This window comes from Mya arenaria, chromosome 9, assembly GCF_026914265.1.
Source record: "Mya arenaria isolate MELC-2E11 chromosome 9, ASM2691426v1".
Classification (NCBI taxonomy): domain Eukaryota; kingdom Metazoa; phylum Mollusca; class Bivalvia; order Myida; family Myidae; genus Mya; species Mya arenaria.
The window spans coordinates 36,857,308-36,870,256 of NC_069130.1; the positions used below are offsets into that span (position 1 = coordinate 36,857,308).

The window sequence follows — 12,949 nt, forward strand, 5'->3', positions numbered from 1 at the left end:
GATAAAACAGAACAAACATGAACAATTTATATATATATATGATATAAACTACAACTGGAAGTAACGTTATATGTATATTTGGTTTTAGTGTTATCATGTTCCCAACTATCCGGAGGGATGCTAAGGGAAGTGTCATTCTGACAGATACTAGATTAGCTAGGCTGGTTAAGTCAGAGAAGCGGGAGTGGGCGAAACCCGAAAAATATGAAGAGGTAAAGATTGCTGCTCGTTGTCAATGCAGGGAGGCGGGTGGGGATGATAACCAGCCAAAACAATGGATGGGGGCTTTCTACGTATGCAGTGGGGTTCGTTCAGGTAAGATATGTCAATATAGTTGAATCACAGGTAAATAAGTACCAGTGTATATCTGCAGATATTTCCTTTTCGTTAATAGGTGGATTGATATCATTGTATCATGTAGTAAATGTAATAACGGAGACAGACTTAACCTTGTACAAGTTAAATCTATTTACTTGACTTTTCTTTTGGATCAAAAGACAAATTCCAGGAAGTAAAAGTTATGACTTCAATATTGATATAAAGGCCACAGTTGACAGTCAAATGTTACATTTGAAGGATAGTGATCATCTCGCATATCAGTTACTATTTTAATGGACTTAAAAAATTTCCCTTTAACTTTTAGTAAAACCTTTAAAAGCTGCAAATAGCCCAGCTTGCCGTTCCATGAAGGCTAAAAGATTGTTCCTTTTCACCGACTTTGCCCAAATTACTGACATCTGTTTTGTGTTTCAAACATTTGTGCAGATTCTGCACATTTTCACTTGTGGCTGTGGCACTAGATTTTCTTTCTTCACACTTCTTTCCTCCATATGATTTTGTCAATATTTGTTTTGCAGAGGAGAAACATACCGCTGGCTTTTGAAAAACACACCAGGATACTTTGGATGGTTGATAAACAAACTGAAGCAGGATAAGCTATCCCCTTCCGACCATCTGTTCCTGTTCAAAATGACATTGATCAAATATGCCAGCATGTTCCCAGAAGGAAATGAAATTGTTGCCATTAAAGAAAAGAAGAAAAAAACAAGTAAAATTAGTTTGTTATGGATTGTCAATTAAAACGCCTTATCTGATTATATTCAGTCCTGTACTTTCAGCTTTGATTATTATTTTGAGAGGAGATATCAAATGAAATTGTAAATATAAAGAAATGAATAAGTAGAACAATGACTGCAGTTTGCTTTGCTCAGAAAAGTTATGAACTGATGTATTTTGGATGGAAAAATGACCTTTATTCTTCCTGAATGTTCAGCAGACAGTTCCAGTAAGAAGCAGCAGATGACTACTGTAGTAGGAGCTGAGCTTGGTTTTCGGTCAAATGACAATATGTTGGCGTTGAAATTCAAAAACAAGCATGACGTAAGCATGTTGACAACTATACAGGATGCCAACATGAGTGTGTGGAAAAGGAAGCATGGCACTGACATCCATGTCCAAAAGCCAACCTGCATCATTGACTATTGTCGGTACATGGAAGGTGTAGACCATCTGGATCAGTTTGGGCAATATAGCACCATTGCCAGGAAAACAAAGAAGTGGTGGAGGAAGCTGTTCTACCACATAATGAACATTTGTATAGTGAATTCGTACAGGTTGTACGAGAAGTACACGACAAACAGATCAAAGAAAAACCACGAGGGTTTCCATAAGTCTGTTGTTGAAACACTCATCATCGAAGGCAGTGGACCACGTGGCCAAACTGAAAAGACCTATTCTTGGGAAAAGCCTGCTAGACTGACAGCAAGGCACTTCCCTGCATTCATCCCTGCGAAGCAAGGGGCTAAACATGCCAAGCCATGCCAAGACTGTGTCGCCTGCAACGTCAAACCGGAAAATCGGGAAGGAAGCAAGAGAAAACAGATTGCATACTTGTGTCCTGACTAACAAGTGGCATCGTGTATGCCTGAATGCTTTAGAATATACCACAGCCACCATGATTTTAAGGCAATATTGTTTGGAAAAAAAAGAACCAATGGCAATATTCAAATGAATATTCACGACCCCCTCATTTACCTTTGCATTATTTTCTTTATAGTAAATGTATATTTTTAAGTTCATTTCTTACATTATCTTGTAAGAAGTATGTTTGTATATATTAACAAATTTGCTACTGTAGTGGGGTGGAGGTATAGTTTAAAAGTGCCTTCCCCATAGGGGGGTTATATGTTTAAATGGAATATCCCTTAGGTACTCAAGGTCTACAAATGGAAAAGATACAGCTATTAAAGAGACCACAGTGTATTTTAATTATGTACCCATAAATAATTCAGCAGCAAAAGCTAATTACTATATCCGATTTATAGCCAGTTAAGGTTTATCCATTAAAATTGCTTCCTTCAATTTAATTCATGATAGACAATGAGTTAAATTGCATTACTTCCCTTTAATCATAAACTCTATTGCATGTATTGTTTATTATAAACTGATGTTATAGCTATAACAGCACTTGTTAATCAGACTTCACACAGTAAACATGTAATCAAAACTTTTTTGTACATCTTACACCCATCCCATGGAAAAAAAACAGTATAAATCATACATAACTCGTGGACTGTAAGTTTGGAGTTAATCAAAAGTGATATTCATTAAAAGATAGGACAAACCTCTTCTTATGGTGGGCTAATTGTGTAGATCACAAACTGTGTAGTAAACTTGGGATGTATATGGTTGCAGAAAATCACTAATGGCAACCAGTCTGTAACCAATCACATCACATCACATGACCAAACATTCTGACATTAAATGACAAACCAGTCCTGAATTGATCACACCACAATTGAAACCAGTCTGTAACCAATCATATCACATCTAATGATAAAGCAGTCTGACATAGAGAATGACAAACCAGTCTTGAATTGATCACACCACAATGGAAACCAGTCTGCTTCCATACATCTGTATGGTCAGGGCCTGTGTTTGATGAAGAATTCTTCTCAAAGACGACATCCAGTCTGGGCTCTCAAGTTTCCGGATGTTCCTGAAAGTGAAATCATCATTGATTCAAATGAAGTTTTCTTTTTTAATTGCATTAAACTTCTCTGATAAGCCTGAAGCAAATTCTCTTAACTCCAATCATAAGGAACATCACTGGACACAATTTGCTTATCAGCTTTTCTCCCTAAATCAAGAGACATAATTATAAAATATCTTAGTCAAAGTAATAGGACTTTCTGTATGTACGCTTCTTCAAGTAATATGTTATAAAATAAATCATCTAAAACAAAGTTTTAGAAAAAAGGCTAAGGCTATTTTAGCATGAAACACATAACTTTGTTCATGCTTCAGGATTGGAGGGTCAACTATATACACATTGTTCACTGAACTACAAGCAATGTCCAGTTCAAACACCAACACTTACCTAAATATGTATTTGAGCACAAGTTAAACCTCAACACTGACCTAAACATGAACATGTATTTGAGCACCAGTTAAACCTCAACACTGACCTAAACATGTATTTGAGCACCAGTTAAACCTCAACACTTACCTGAGCATGTATTTGAGCACCAGTTAAACCTCACCAGTTAAACCTCAACGCTTACCTTAGCATGTATTTGAGCACCAGTTAAACCTCAACGCTGACCTTAGCATGTATTTGAGCACCAGTTAAACCTCAAAGCTTACCTTAGCATGTATTTGAGCACCAGTTAAACCTCAACGCTTACCTTAGCATGTATTTGAGCACCAGTTAAACCTCAACGCTTACCTTAGCATGTATTTGAGCACCAGTTAAACCTCAACGCTTACTTTAGCATGTATTTGAGCACCAGTTAAACCTCAACGCTTACCTTAGCATGTATTTGAGCACCATTTAAACCTCAAGGCTTACTTTAGCATGTATTTGAGCACCAGTTAAACCTCAACGCTGACCTTAGCATGTATTTGAGCACCATTTAAACCTCAAGGCTGACCTAAGCATGTATTTGAGCACCATTTAAGCACCAGTTAAACCTCAACGCTTACCTTAGCATGTATTTGAGCACCATTTAAACCTCAACGCTGACTTTAGCATGTATTTGAGCACCAGTTAAACCTCAACGCTGACCTTAGCATGTATTTGAGCACCATTTAAACCTCAACGCTGACCTTAGCATGTATTTGAGCACCATTTAAACCTCAACGCTGACCTTAGCATGTATTTGAGCACCAGTTAAACCTCAACGCTGACCTTAGCATGTATTTGAGCACCAGTTAAACCTCAACGCTGACCTTAGCATGTATTTGAGCACCAGTTAAACCTCAACGCTTACCTTAGCATGTATTTGAGCACCATTTAAACCTCAAAGCTTACCTTAGCATGTATTTGAGCACCAGTTAAACCTCAACGCTTACTTTAGCATGTATTTGAGCACCAGTTAAACCTCAACGCTTACCTTAGCATGTATTTGAGCACCAGTTAAACCTCAACACTTACCTTAGCATGTATTTGAGCACCATTTAAACCTCAAGGCTTACTTTAGCATGTATTTGAGCACCAGTTAAACCTCAACGCTGACCTTAGCATGTATTTGAGCACCATTTAAACCTCAAGGCTGACCTAAGCATGTATTTGAGCACCATTTAAACCTCAAGGCTGACCTAAGCATGTATTTGAGCACCATTTAAACCTCAAGGCTGACCTAAGCATGTATTTGAGCACCAGTTAAACCTCAACGCTTACCTTAGCATGTATTTGAGCACCAGTTAAACCTCAAGGCTGACCTAAGCATGTATTTGAGCACCATTTAAACCTCAAGGCTGACCTAAGCATGTATTTGAGCACCATTTAAACCTCAAGGCTGACCTAAGCATGTATTTGAGCACCAGTTAAACCTCAACGCTTACCTTAGCATGTATTTGAGCACCAGTTAAACCTCAACGCTTACCTTAGCATGTATTTGAGCACCAGTTAAACCTCAAGGCTGACCTTAGCATGTATTTGAGCACCATTTAAACCTCAAGGCTGACCTAAGCATGTATTTGAGCACCATTTAAACCTCAAGGCTGACCTAAGCATGTATTTGAGCACCAGTTAAACCTCAACGCTTACCTTAGCATGTATTTGAGCACCAGTTAAACCTCAACGCTTACCTTAGCATGTATTTGAGCACCATTTAAACCTCAAGGCTTACTTTAGCATGTATTTGAGCACCAGTTAAACCTCAACGCTGACCTTAGCATGTATTTGAGCACCATTTAAACCTCAAGGCTGACCTAAGCATGTATTTGAGCACCATTTAAACCTCAAGGCTGACCTAAGCATGTATTTGAGCACCAGTTAAACCTCAACGCTTACCTTAGCATGTATTTGAGCACCAGTTAAACCTCAACGCTTACCTTAGAATGTATTTGAGAACCAGTTAAACCTCAACGCTTACCTTAGCATGTATTTGAGCACCAGTTAAACCTCAACGCTGACCTAAGCATGTATTTGAGCACCAGTTAAACCTCAACGCTTACCTTAGCATGTATTTGAGCACCAGTTAAACCTCAACGCTTACCTTAGCATGTATTTGAGCACCAGTTAAACCTCAACGCTTACCTAATTATGAATTTGAGCATCAATCAAATCACGACACTTACCTTAGCATGTATTTGAGCACCAGTTAAACCTAAACACTGACCTTAGCATGTATTTGAGCACCAGTTAAATCTCAACACTTACCGTAGCATGTATTTGAGCACAAGTTAAACCTCAATGCTGACCTAAGCATGAATTTGAGCACCAATCAAATCACGACACTTACCTTAGCATGTATTTGAGCACCAAATCGACCTGTTCCAGGTTTCTTTCCAGTATAAGATCATGCAAATAACTGGCCAGTACTGTTTCATCCTCACACTGTGGATTTGGGGTGGAATCTATCCACTCCTGAAATAGATATAGAGGTGGTACAAGTAAAATAGGAATGGAAATAAGGTAATTAATTCTAGATTTTGGTGGTTTATTGAAAATAAAGTTTGATTGTATCTAGTCTTGAATAATTCCCTTCATGTATAGTTTCACTCTTTCTGACATTTTAGCATGTTTCATCGCAAGCCATTGAAGTTACCTTACACAGTCAATGTCAGTAAATCCAATATGTTTCTTTCGAAGCATGAAATATATAAAAGAAAACATTTCTTGTTTCAATGTATAAAGATTGCAATGAAACCAAACAATTATCCTCTATCTATCAGTTTCAGTTTCAGCAAATGTGTAATGCAAAACCCCCATTAAATTAAATTTATAATTATCGAAGTATAGGATGAATAATTATTGACAAACCTTCAAAAGTAATCTAACATCCGCTATTGTCACGGCCCCACACAAGTTGACTGCCTTAGTTTCTTCCTGAGTTCCAGCTACTTTCTCTGATGATGCATTACTTAAAGAACTTGTTTCTCTTGTATCTTGCACAGCCATATTTTGATAGCTTTTATCAATAGCAATTTCTTTGCTAGTTGACGGACCGTCATCTATAAGGTCCACATAGTGATGTGTGTCTACAAACTCTAAGGCAGGCAGGTTGGATGTACTGCACTGTTGGTGTTCTCTGTTGCTTTTGGAGACATCTTCTTTCTGAAGTGCAGATTGTTAACATCTAAATATAAGCAATTATTTAATACTTGTACGTTTTTCCAGGACCCGCTCCCAGAACGAACATACAATTCTTCAACCTTGTTTCTTATAGTTAAGGTCTAAAAAAAAAGTACATTTGGTTCGGGTTACCTGACCCTACCTACGGAATAGGTGCCGACCCTACCGTTTTTATAGTCAGTTTGAAAAAAAATAAAAAAAAATAAAAAATAAAAACCTATTTTTGAAAAGGATGTAACCCTAACCAAACAATTATTTTTTTAGGCCTAAGCAAACAACTTTCAAATGGGACTTTGCTACCACGTAACACTGATAGTGGAAATCTTCAGCTTACCTGTACATTTCTAGCGCTGCCCTTAAACAGCGTTTTCTTTGATGTGCTGCCTCTTGGTCTACCGCGTCCCCCTGGTCGACCCCTGGGGACCTTAAACTGGGGACTCCGCTTCCCTGGAGATCTGTGGACATAAATTTTTAATTGCAATCAACCATGCCTAATAGTTCTTCAATGTGTAATAAACAAGATAATTGCAAGTGGATCATGCCAATGTCTTCCTTTGTTAATCAAGGGGGATAACTCCTGAGTCAGAAATATTGACCTTGAAACATATGGGTATTATCAATCTAATGATATGGCCAATCCTGTTTTTTTTTAATGATACTGCCACCACCATGCCAAGAACCAAACATTTTGTCCTACAGCAAAAAGCAACAACTATAATGATAGACTCTACACCAATCAATAAAACTGTGATGTTATAAATATATTGACAAAATGACAACATAATCATAACAAACCTCTTGCTGGGAGACCTCTTATTTGGGGAAGTGGTAGGTGAAGCCTGTCTAAGATTGAGGAAGTTGCCTCCCCTTGCACTGGATCTGCCATTTGTAGCCTGTCTGGAATATGCTTCCTTTAATTCTGCCTGTAGAAATTCTGGCAGGGCCTCTAGGCATGTAGGATCCAGCTTTGAAAGGTAAAATGTTGTGTTATTTACTTTAATTATTTTTAACTATAATTTCCTTATCAATTACCTAGTATCAAGCAAACTGCTAAATATGCCTTAATTTACATTTAAGCAAGCTAACCCTAATACCAAATGGTAAATCTCCCTTAACTATTCGCAAAATATGGCCAATTTCATTGAGTTGATTTCATTTAGTTAGTGCCAAACTATGACAAATGTCATTTAATTATCAATTGGCAAATATGATTAAGTTTACTTTATTATTGGGCAAATGCGACATATTTTATTAGTTATTGCCAATGACATTTAATATATGACCAATTCATTCATTCATTGACAAATATGGCCAATTTCACATAACTTTTGGCAAAAAACGACCAATCTAACTTAATTATTGACAAAAATGTCCAATAGTAAAGTATTGATTTTTTTATTCTTAACAATATAAAGCTTGATTTTCAACTATGGATACAAAGGTACAGTACACTCAACGAGTTGGACCTACTTTCCGTTTCCCTACGCGGATTTTCGCTACTGCAGCCAAAACAACGAATTGATCGACTGTACACGTTCCTTGGAGTTGGAATTTAAGGCCCTTGGAGGGTGATCAATCAACCGAAGAATGATGAACGCGGCGTTCCTCGGAGGGGTAACCTCCACGAAACTCTGCTGACACTTGATAAGAATCTACGCTAAAATTATTTTTTTATTTAAAAATTTTCATCGATTATGACGGCTTTAGTAAATTGCCATTTTTCTTTTTCCTCTGCCTGTTTAACAAGAAGTTAGCTTACCACAAGAATGCAGTCTTATTTCACTATTTGCAAATGCATCTTACGAACGTTTTTTTTTTAAATAATGACTGAATACACTTATTACACATTTTTGGAAAATCAGGTGGTCAAACACACGTTCAAAGTTCAGAGCGCACGGTTGAAGGCCTTCTTGCCTCGTTGACTGTCAAAAAATTCCCTAAAACGTCATAGCTATTTTTAACAACCAATAATAATAGTATATTCTATATTGTTTTAATCATGCGCATGACGTCTGAGGTCATGGTTCAGAATTGTGTAAAATGTCGGCTGTACTATGATGCAATACAGTGGCAATTCATCAATGATTCAATGTTTACTATTGACAAGTCAAGACAATTTTCAATTGGCGTTTACGGACACAAATACAAATTAAACGCTGGTAAGAATCTTGTATGATTAACAATGTACATAAGCATTAAAACAAAAAACTTCTGAACAAGAGTGATTTCTTGCTTATCTGATTAGACACGGAGTTCTGCCGAGGGGTCAGGGTTCAAATTTAGACTCCCACTCCCAAAATGCGAGCGACATTTGCAAATTGCGAGTGACTTTTATTCAAGCTCGCAAAATTCTGCAAGTGGCTTTTTCTAGACCACAAAATGTTAAAAGGAAAGTAGAATAAACATGAACTTAACTCCGCTACGTAGTCAAGTGTAAACAGCCTATAAGTGGCATGTTTACACTACCAGTATAAACAAGACAGTACAGAGTCACGCTCTAGTAAGTTTTCAAAAATAGAACAAATACGGAAAAGGCCGAGTTTTATCTTGAATCTTTTCGGGACGCTCCGAGGCAAAGTGAATCGAATGACGTAATCACCTAGCTCAATCATTTGCTAACTTAAGCGCTTTCGCGCACTACATGTAATCCCCATCAACCTTTGAGTATATTTCCGCCCAACTGTCGAAGTGAATAGACTTCGTCAATCGATATATTTCATGGTCCTAAGCATCCACGCTACATTGTTGCTTTTATTTATTTTAAATTAATAATGTTATTGTTTTTATAATGTTATTGTTTTTAATACTTATAGACTTAATGAAATCTGTAGCGTGCTTGCCGAATGGGTATTACATGACGGCGAGGGTAAATATACAAAGTGAACAATGTCAAATTATTGGGCTTTGCTACCAAAAAGCGGCCAGCTGAGTCTTTCCGTACCCCCAAAAAGAATAAGCCATCAACAAGTTCTAGTAGTCGAGTCACTCAAGATTGATACTTTTTAATATTCATAATATGTCTTAGGTGTAAATTTCTAAGGGAATAAAGCAAATAATAAAATTGCAAGTTGATTTTTTATTTTGTGAGTTGCCTCAAAAAGCACTCGCAAAATTTTGCGAGTGCTCCTCAAAGTTAAATTCGAACCCTGGGGGTCATAAAATCGGACGATTTTCAACGCTATCGTTCAAATTAAACTCGGTGGTAAACCAGCCACTCGGAGGAACTCGGTGGGATTTTAGTGAGGGCAACAGTTTTATCCTCGGGGAAGTCCGTGATCATCGACTTTATCCCTCAGAGTGAGCGAGGAAAGTGGGTCTAACTCGTTGAGTGAACTGTATACAATACATCTTTTTTTATATCCATCCAATAACAACCTCAAACAAAATGAAACGGCACTCATAACTTCACATACAGTACACAGTTTATTACCTGTGATGGAGAGGGCAGCGCTACAATAGCATCCCCTGAATGTGACCTCCCTCTTTGTCCCAAGTTGTCTCCCCTAATCTCAACAGAACTACTAGCTCCATTCGGACTAGCATTATCTCCCCTGAAAGTAGCTGAATTTCCCCTCCTTTCACCAGAATTACTTCCCCTGGTTCCAGAGTTTTCTCCCATTTCAATTTGCTGAAAAGTAGCCTCTGACTCTTGACTTTGTGAACTACGTAATGTTCTTTTTTCAAGCTTCTTCTTCTGCCTATTTGCCATTTCTTGCTCAATCTGAAGTCTTATATCCTCTGGCAACTCACTGAGCACATCGATGTCCACCTAAATCAATTAAAAAGCATTGCAAATAATATTGAATAAAAACCAAAGAGAAAGCGATCACAAAACTATACGTTTTGTTCATGTAAAGAACAAAACACATGTATGTGAAAGATTAACAGTTTTGAATTTATTGAAAAATTATAGGGGAAAAAATAGAGTTCAATTAGAAAGTACTCCCCGAGTTAAATGAATGTAAAGTATTTTTGTATAATGCAAAACTAAAATGCTTTTTCTGCGTCCATTCAACAGACAATTAAGTTTAATTAGAGAGTACTCCCTATGTTAAACGAATGAAAAGTATCTTTGTATAACGCAAAACTAAAATGCTATCAGTGTCCCTTCAACAGACATCACTCTGATAAGTTCAATTAGAATGATATTAACTAACAAAATTGTACTAGAACAATACAAATAAGATATAGATATAGGATTACTTTTAATAGGTGCATCATGCTTATTTGATAAAAATTGGATTATGTAATTGGATAATTCCCATTTTTAAAAAATATGCCTTGCCAAGCACTTTAATTCTCTGTGCAAAAAATGAATTAATTTCATTTTCTTCAATTTTTCTTTAATGTTGTTATTAAGACAAATCTGAAAGATTTACGTGAAAATACCCCAAATGTGCCAACATTATACCTGGGAGGGTGAGGGGAAGTAATCCACATCATCCGCCTGTCTTATTCTGCCAGAACTGGGAGTTACCGCCCTTGCCTGTTTTGAGCCAGATTCAGGGGAGAGAATCTCTGGCAAACATGGGAGGGGAGGTAACTCACTGCTGATTTTTTGTCGTCTAAAAATGAAACAGATTTTTAAAAAATATTAGTAACATAATTTTATATAAATAAAAAACATTTCCGTGCTTTGTTGAGCTTCTAACCTATGCAAAACATGAAACTAGAATTTCTATAATACTAATTAGAGCAAGACTTACAAGTTTAGAAATTGGCACTTAGCTTGATCCATTAATGACAAAAGTTACTGGGTTTTCTGGTTAGCACAGTGGTAAGTTCACTCCCTTCACACCAAGGCAACCTGGGTTCGATTCCCAGTCTGGGCGCATGTGAGTTTGGTAAGTGGTCACCAAGCCGGAAAGTGGGTTCTCTCCGGGTACTCCGGTTTCCCCCACAACACAAGACCACACTCTCATGCAACATTGTGCCAACGACAGTGACTTAGTATAAGTAAGCATAACTTTCTTCACAATCATTGTAAAATATATAATGTTTAAACTAAATATTACTGATTTGAACGTAATATGGTTACACTTTTATCACTTATTACAATTATAATTCAAGAATCAACCAGTTTCTTCAAACTTATTCAACTTACTGCCCAATATCATCTAGTATGGTGTTTCTTTGTTCTTGGGGCATCCATGCAAATCCTTGCGACTGGGGTAGCTCAATTTCTTCATGCTCAATTTCTTCATGCGTTGAAAGATTCTCCTTGTTATCTTCAACTTCAACACCACTCCTGGCCAAATGTCCAAAGTTTTCAACATATAAAACCTCATCATTGTCATTTGTTATATCAATAATAGTGTCTGAAATTCCTCCAATATTTTCATCGAAGTGGTTTAACTGTACAGGCACCCTTGACCTGACAGAAGACCTATCACTGCTTGTGTTCCTATTCATAGGTGATTTAGCTAATCCTGATGATGAAGCGCTTGTGTTTCTATTTATAGGTGATTTAGCAAATCCTGATGATGAAGCGATTGTGTTTCTATTTATAGGTGATTTAGCTAATCCTGATGATGAAGCGATTGTGTTTCTATTTATAGGAGATCTAGCTAATCCTGATGATGAAGCGCTTGTGTTTCTATTTATAGGAGATCTAGCTAATCCTGATGATGAAGCGCTTGTGTTTCTATTTATAAGTGATTTAGCTAATCCTGATGATGAAGCGATTGTGTTTCTATTTATAGGTGATTTAGCCAATCCTGATGAAGAAGCGATTGTGTTTCTATTTATAGGTGATTTAGCAAATCCTGATGATGAAGCGCTCGTGTTTCTATTAATAGGAGATCTAGCTAATCCTGATGATGAAGCGCTTGTGTTTCTACTTAAAGGTGATTTAGCTAATCCTGATGATGAAGCGCTTGTGTTTCTACTTAAAGGTGATTTAGCTAATCCTGATGATGAAGCGTTCATGCTTGTTTTTTCTCCTCCAATAGAAGATCTAGCTAATCCAGTAGGAAAAACTTTCTCTGGGGATTTATGTGAGATCAAAGGAGATGGTTTATCTGCCTGGACTGATCTGTTGACAGTGAAGTTAAGAATGCTGGTTGATCTAGAAGACTTACCGGCTAATCCAATAGTGGCTGGTTCTAGCTTTTGGATCTGTATGCCAATCTACAATAGCAAGTTTTCTGAATGTAACCTGGTCATGAAAGCTTGACTGCGAGTTGTAAAATTGTGCCTATTAGTTGTACAATGATTTTTGCATATTCTCAAGCAGTTTTAAAACCATGTTTTTAATACATAAGAAAACGAATTCATATAAAAACTATTTTAAGTGCATTAAAGACATTTGCTTGGCAACAATATTTCTAACTTTGTTCAAAATGAGTTCATCGCCTTACTTTAAAGAAG

The 12,949-nt window shown here is 37.0% G+C and overlaps 2 protein-coding genes across 2 annotated transcripts in view; one reads left to right on the top strand and one right to left on the bottom strand.

The window, feature by feature from the left end:
- Window positions 1–274: 274 nt before the first annotated feature.
- LOC128245976 (piggyBac transposable element-derived protein 4-like) lies at window positions 275–1,905 on the top strand. Its single transcript, XM_052964190.1, has 3 exons — window positions 275–315; window positions 858–1,048; window positions 1,274–1,905. The coding sequence occupies exons 1-3, from the start codon at window positions 275–277 to the stop codon at window positions 1,903–1,905; spliced, it is 864 nt and encodes a 287-aa protein (XP_052820150.1).
- Window positions 1,906–2,815: 910 nt separating this feature from the next.
- LOC128245977 (DNA repair protein REV1-like) overlaps window positions 2,816–12,949 on the bottom strand; it is a 35,596-nt gene continuing 25,462 nt past the window's right edge. The window contains exons 14-21 of the mRNA XM_052964192.1: window positions 11,685–12,709; window positions 10,992–11,145; window positions 10,011–10,349; window positions 7,376–7,545; window positions 6,915–7,035; window positions 6,269–6,562; window positions 5,748–5,872; window positions 2,816–2,998 (exon numbers count right to left, since the gene is read on the bottom strand). Coding sequence (XP_052820152.1) covers window positions 2,881–2,998; window positions 5,748–5,872; window positions 6,269–6,562; window positions 6,915–7,035; window positions 7,376–7,545; window positions 10,011–10,349; window positions 10,992–11,145; window positions 11,685–12,709 — 2,346 coding nt within the window. The 3' untranslated portion in view covers window positions 2,816–2,880. The remainder of the gene's footprint in view (window positions 2,999–5,747; window positions 5,873–6,268; window positions 6,563–6,914; window positions 7,036–7,375; window positions 7,546–10,010; window positions 10,350–10,991; window positions 11,146–11,684; window positions 12,710–12,949) is intronic.

What these genes read in the sequence shown, in the direction of transcription:
- LOC128245976 (XM_052964190.1), top strand. Translation starts at nt 275, where the DNA reads ATGGATGGGGGCTTTCTACGTATGCAGTGGGGTTCGTTCAG. An exon ending in ATGCAGTGGGGTTCGTTCAG is followed by an intron (nt 316 to 857) that starts GTAAGATATGTC and finishes TTTGTTTTGCAG; the next exon opens with AGGAGAAACATACCGCTGGC. An exon ending in AGAAAAGAAGAAAAAAACAA is followed by an intron (nt 1,049 to 1,273) that starts GTAAAATTAGTT and finishes CTGAATGTTCAG; the next exon opens with CAGACAGTTCCAGTAAGAAG.